Source organism: Nerophis ophidion, linkage group LG09 (genome assembly GCF_033978795.1).
Source record: "Nerophis ophidion isolate RoL-2023_Sa linkage group LG09, RoL_Noph_v1.0, whole genome shotgun sequence".
NCBI classification, from domain to species: domain Eukaryota; kingdom Metazoa; phylum Chordata; class Actinopteri; order Syngnathiformes; family Syngnathidae; genus Nerophis; species Nerophis ophidion.
In genome coordinates, this window is record NC_084619.1 from 11759307 (window position 1) to 11766194 (window position 6888).

At 36.4% G+C, this 6888-nt stretch overlaps 1 protein-coding gene across 2 annotated transcripts in view; it reads right to left on the reverse strand.

Annotated features, from left to right (window-relative positions):
* Window positions 1-5074, reverse strand: part of LOC133559021 (dual specificity protein phosphatase 13A-like) — a 6451-nt gene extending 1377 nt beyond the window's left edge. Inside the window, exons 1-3 of one of the 2 annotated variants that reach the window (XM_061910303.1) lie at window positions 4721-4992; window positions 960-1177; window positions 387-891 (exon numbers count right to left, since the gene is read on the reverse strand). In XM_061910303.1, coding sequence (XP_061766287.1) covers window positions 680-891; window positions 960-1177; window positions 4721-4848 — 558 coding nt within the window. In that variant the 5' untranslated portion in view covers window positions 4849-4992 and the 3' untranslated portion in view covers window positions 387-679. Of the gene's footprint in view, window positions 1-386; window positions 892-959; window positions 1178-4720 lie in introns of those variants that run through there. The other variant, XM_061910305.1, reaches the window with a different exon arrangement.
* Window positions 5075-6888: the final 1814 nt, after the last annotated feature.

A 6888-nucleotide genomic window follows, 5' to 3' on the forward strand; every position in this document is an offset into this window, starting at 1 on the left:
GGAATCCAAGTTTAACGTGGTTTGTGGAGCTCCCTCTGGTGTTGTGGTTATGGCGGTCATTTACGTTAAGGAAGTAGTTTGACATGTACTTCGGTATCAAAGAGGTGTGGCGGATTTTATAGACCAGGCTCAGTGCAAGTTGTTTGACTCTGTCCTCCACCCTGAGCCAGCATACTTTGGAGAAGTGGTTTGGAGTGAGGTGTGATCTGGGGTGGAGGTCTAAAAGTAATCGGACTAGCTTGTTCTGGGATGTTTGGAGTCTTGATTTGAGGGTTTTGGAGGTGCTGGGGTACCAGGAGGTGCAAGCGTAATCGAAAAAGGGTTGAATGAGAGTTCCCGCTTTGAGGCTACAATGATTTAGGTGAAGAGACGTGAAGGAAAACAACTTTTTAAATATTTTGGTTTATTCAAATATTTAAAAAAAATATATATATATATCAATTACAGTTGCCTTTGAACGTCAATTAAAAAACAACAAAAAAAACAATGCATCGTTGCATATGTGTGCACTATAAAAAACATTAAAACCGTGTACTTTTATAATACTTTCTTAAAAGGTTTTACAAAGTTTGTTGACATGTAATGACATTTTGTTGCATACAAATCATAAACATGAGGACAGTCGCACACTGGTGTCCATTCAGGGATGGAAAAGTTTAATGTGGTCATTGAGGAGACGTCAGAGGAGGGGACACATCTTCCTTTTAAAGGCCAGCTCTTCACCCAACTTGTGGAGGAGCATCAGAAAGTTCCTATTAGGGTAAATGGCTCTCTTTTGGACAACATGCTTCACAGCATCCTGGAGTGAGAGACGCTGCCGTATCATCAGGTAGGCCAGCACCAAAGTGGCAGATCGACTCATACCCATAATGCAATGCACCAACACTTTTCCTAAAGAGGACGGAAATTACATGCATGGGATTCTAAAACCTTTTGTGGCCGCGGCTCCGCACGCTCACCATGATCACACTTCAGGCCTTTATGGATGAAGTCTGCTGCGGATTTGAAGTACTGGCTTAAGTCAAAGTGGTCCGAGTCTTCCCCTGGTACACCGCAGTAAACACAAGCGTTGCCATAGAAACTTTGGTCACCGATGCTGCCTTGCTTGGAGTGAGCTGCGTTCAGGATGTGAGTGATGCCCAGTTTAGATAAAGTCCTTTTATTTTGTGCTACAGCTCTGGAAAAAAGCATACACAAACACACGTGTGAATATGAATATTCCTTTATTTTTTAGAAGCCTTGTGTACATTCTGCTGACTATTTTGATTGTCATGCAGTCAGTTTTGTTTGTTTTTTTTATTTTGTGCTAAAGCAAATCTTAGCCAGTTCACATCTCACTGCTCAGAAGAATTCTAAGTTAGGCCGAACAATTGGTTCGCTGCTGTTCAGAAAGGAAATACATGGAGGAAAATGACAAACACAAACACTTACTGTATTTTAAATAAAAGAAACAATACATAAAACTATAAAAAATACATTACCGTATTTCCTTGAATTGCCGCCGGGGCGCTAATTAATTCAAAACCTCTTCTCACTTCTGCACTTACCAAAGGCATGCGGTAAAAGTAAGCATGCGCTAATTATTTTAAAATCTCTTCTCACTCCGGCACTTACCAAAGGCATGCAGTAAACATTTGAGAGAGATGTAAGCTTGGACCTTAAATCCTACTGAATAGCTCTTAATCTTCTTCCCTTCATGTGATTTCAAATTACCGGTATTGAAATCAGCCTCCTCCATTTTGAAAATGATGACAGGGGAAGTGACACTCCTGACGTCACGAGTTTGACCAGGCGGTAATACTAAGCATGCGCTAATTATTTTGCGAAGCTAGTTTGACCCGGCAGTAATTCAATGCAGGCGCATACTGTATGCCCTGCGGCAATTCAAGGAAATACGATATATTTAAAAAATAAAAATAGTTTTAGGGCTAATATCCCTATACTCTTAATATTTAGTCCCATTAACTTCCATTCTAACAGCATTTTTTTTTTTAAATACTGCAATCTTGACACATTGACACATAATAATGCCTTACCTCATGCATGGATATTTAATGACTTTAAATCGCTACCTTCAAAATAAGGGAGAAACCTATTTCAGACATCAACCATGCACCATCTGAAATATTCCCCATTTGCACATCATTTTAGGTATATTTTTGCATACTGTATTTATTTTATTTTACGTTGACAAAGTTAGAGATCCTTGTGACAAGAAAAGGCTTAAAATGTAAGAATATTTAAAACAATATAAAAAAAAACGTATCTATGGCAGGGGTGACCAGGTGCGATCGGGGGTTATTTTAATGAGATGTATTGTTGAACCTTGTAACAGACAGCTGAGACACGGATGTTTTGTTCAGACATCTTAGCATATTGAGCTATTGCACAGGTGTCCAACTCAAGGCCAAACAAAACTGGCTGATCAGTTGCCAGAATTTCACCGTGAAAAACAGTCGTAGAGTTTTTCATTTATAGTAATGTAATGTAAAAAAAAATTCTAAACATTTTACTGTAAAATTCTGGCGACTCTCCTGCCATTTTTTTTTACATAAAATCTACAGTTTAGATACAATATAAAATAGAATCATTAAATGCATAGACAATTGTGTGATATCATGAGGCGATTCCTAATAGATTTCTATTTATATATATATATATATATATATGTATACAAATATACACACAAATATATATATATAAACATTCATATGTATGTATGTATCTCTGTATACTTAAGAACATACATACATATATACATAAGCACATTGATGTATATATATATATATATATATATATATATATATATATATATATATATATATATATATATATATATATATATATATATATTAGGGCTGCGAATCTTTGGGTGTCCCACGATTCGGTTCAATATCGATTTTTGGGGTCGCGATTCGATAATATATCGATTTTTTTCGATTCAACGCGATTCTCGATTCAAAACGATATTTTTACGATTCAAAATGATTCTGTATTCATTCAATACATAGGATTTCAGCAGGATCTACCCCAGTCTGCTGACATGCTCGCAGAGTAGTAGATTTTTTTTTTTCGAAAAAAGCTTTTATAATTATAAAGGACAATGTTTTATCAACTGATTGCAATAATGTAAATTAGATTTAAACTATTAAACGAACCAAAAATACGACTTATTTTATCTTTGTGAAAACATTGGACACGGTGTGTTGTCAAGCTTATGAGATGCGTGTGACACTATTGTTCTTTTTTTATTTTTTTATTTATAAATGTCTAATGATAATGCCAATGAGGGATTTTTAATCACTGCTATGCTGAAATTATAACTAATATTGATACTGTTGTTGATAATATTCATTTTTGTTTCACTACTTTTGGTTTGTTCTGTGTCGTGTTTGTGTCTCCTCTCAATTGCTCTGTTTATTGCAGTTCTGAGTGTTGCTGGGTCAGGTTTGGTTTTGGATTTGGATTGCATTGTTATGGTATCGCTGTGTAGTGGTTTGTTGGATTGATAAAAATAGAAATAAAAAATCGATATTTTTAAAAATGAGAATCGATTCTGAATCACGCAACGTGTTCGATTCCATTCGTATTCAAATCGATTTTTTCCCTACACCCCTAATATATATATATATATATATATATATATATATATATATATATATATATATATATATATATATATATATATATATATATATATATATATATATATATATATACACACACATACATATATACGCACACACACGCAAACATACAAATTTGTGTCTGATCGTGTATGTATATATACATACACATACATATACAAGTTGGCAGACCCGTCAGCGATCCTGTTCTGTCTCCCTGTTATGTTTGACTAATCTTGAATGGGATTGTGCTGAAAATTTTAATTTCCCCTAGGGGATTAATAAAGGATGTCTGATTCTGATTCTTATTTACATACATACACACACAAAGATATATGTGTACACATACACACATTTACATACAAATATACACACACGCACACTTACACTTTTGTGTGTGTGATCGTGTATGTACATATGCATACACATACATACACAAATATATATATACACATACACACATTTACATACATATATACACACACATATGTACGTATATATATATATGTATATATATATATATATATATATATGTATATATATATATATATATATATATATATATATATATATATAAACACGCACGTACACCCACACACAAATATATATATAATTATACACATATACATGCTTGTGTGGGTATATATATATATATATATATATATATATATATACATATATATATATATATATATATATATATATATATATATATGTGTGTGTGTGTGTGTGTGTGTGTGTGTGTGTATACATACACTTGAAAATGAGTTTGACACCCCTGACCTATTGGATTAGTTTTAACATCTTTAATGTGCACTGTATCAAAATGGTCCTCGCATCACGACTGTTTTTGGACATCAGAGGTAAAAAGTGTCATTTTAAAGGGAATTAAATAAATTATACTCCTGAACTCACAATAATCCCCACGTGCAAAAATGTTTCTTCACATGTATAATAGTTAAGCGGGCCAAAATTTACACAATTTATAGTTAAAAAATTCCTCAAAGTCAAACAAAATCTAAAGATCAAGCAATCAGTGAGCATGCAAAGAAAGCAGTAGAATATTGAACAAGCCACATTGAGGCAGGACTCACATGTTCCCTATGAACAGGTTGGGCCAGACTTCATCCACTGCTGTGAGCCCCAATGTGCAAGAATCCAAAATGATCTCCAGTTCTTTAATGAGCATCAGGTCGTATTGCTGCTGTTCGCGCCCTGACATTCTCGCCTCACACAGTCAGGAGGACCATGGCGCGGTCGAGTCGAGTGCACGCTTGTTGCCAAAAGCTGCTCGCTGCACAGTGAGGGATGTCAGCAGGTGCGTGTTTGAATGCCATATTTAGCTCAGTGTTCTCTCACTTTTGACGTTGCTTGATGACCAAAGGTCACCGACTGGAGGAGTGAGGTCACTCCAGCTGTATTGTATAGTAGATGCACGCAGGGAATGGGACAAAGGAGTATTGTTGAGAGGATTTTCTTGGGTGCAAGATCCTCTCTGCAGCCCTTTATATTTGAAATAAATAATGTATTTATAAACAAATATTTTTAAATTTGAATGAGTGACTTTTTAAAATAAACCCCAAACGTCCTATGTTTGTATTGGTAATTCTCATGAACTCACATGGCAGTTTTAACTTTGTTCACTAATATCCTGTGTTTTGTATCGTTTCATTCCCTTTTTCAAGTCTACTTCTTGTTGGATTCCTTGTTGTGCTGCACCTACACTTTTTGCCACCACACTTTTTTTCCATTAGTTTCCATTAGCCAAGGGGTCCTCAAATTATGGCCCGGATCCGGCCCGCCAGCATCCAAAATCCAGGCCACGGGAAGTCCCAAGTTTAAAATAAAAAAATATATATATATATACCAATCAATCAATCAATCAATCAATGTTTACTTATATAGCCCTAAATCACTAGTGTCTCAAAGGGCTGCACAAACCACTACGACATCCTCGGTAGGCCCACATAAGGGCAAGGAAAACTCACACCCAGTGGGACATCGGTGACAATAATGACCCAGTGGGACGTCGGTAACAATGATGACTATGAGAACCTTGGAGAGGAGGAAAGCAATGGATGTCGAGCGGGTCTAACATGATACTGTGAAAGTTCAATCTATAATGGATCCAACACAGTCGCGAGAGTCCAGTCCAAAGCGGATCCAACACAGCAGCGAGAGTCCCGTTCACAGCGGAGCCAGCAGGAAACCATCCCAAGCGGAGGCGGATCAGCAGCGCAGAGATGTCCCCAGCCGATACACAGGCAAGCAGTACATGGCCACCGGATCGGACCGGACCCCTTATATATATATATATATATTTATTTATATATTTTTATTATTATTATTTTTTTAATCCGTCCTTTTTACTCCATTTTCTACCGCTTGTTACTCTTGGTGTCTCCTAGCCGCTCAGGCAAATCATGATGTCTAAAAAGGCATTTTTCCATTGACAACATGACATCAAGTGCGCACTCTTTCAGTCAATTAATGTGCAAGGAATTTATATATGAAATTCGGGAGAATGGTTTTCCCGGGAGATTTTCTGGAGAGGCACTGAAGTCTCCCGGAAAATTCGGGAGGGTTGGCAAATATGGCTATCCCCGGAGAACTGTAGCAAGCGACACTACAAGCTACATGGCAAAAGTAGCTTGCTACATCAAAGTTATATTTAACAGCATTTCTATCTATGGGCCCACGTGTATAATATCAATGTTACTCTAACTGAGAGTCTAAAAATGGACCCAATTAGGGGCCATTACTATTAACTATCTGTCATTTAGCTGGGGACACCCTACAACTACCTCTCGGGGTACCCGCACCCCACTGTATCTTTTTTTAGTTTGCCTTTTCTTTGTCCCACTCCTATATTGTCATTCATTTTATCTGCCTACATTTAAAAAAAAAAACAGCATCTATCTATATCTTGGACAAAAAAAAAACAATGCCTTTTGTGTTGGGAAGAGTTGGTAATGGTTATGTGCAGTAAAAGTTTCCATGAACTCAACTCCCCCTAATGTGTGTTCCTAAATTTGTGTTCCACATCTTAGATGAAGAGAGCAGTTATGATTGTGGTTTACAGAGTAAAGAACTAATGTCAGAATAATAATATCCAAGTTTTCGCAAAATTTTGTGTTGCCATGAGTTCCTGGCAAGAGGACAAAAGCTTTCTTCGATCCTACCAAGAAGAAAGCTTGTAAAACTCCACTGTGTAGGATAGGAAGCAACATGAAGGTGTTCTGTTTCTTTCATGTATTGTAAT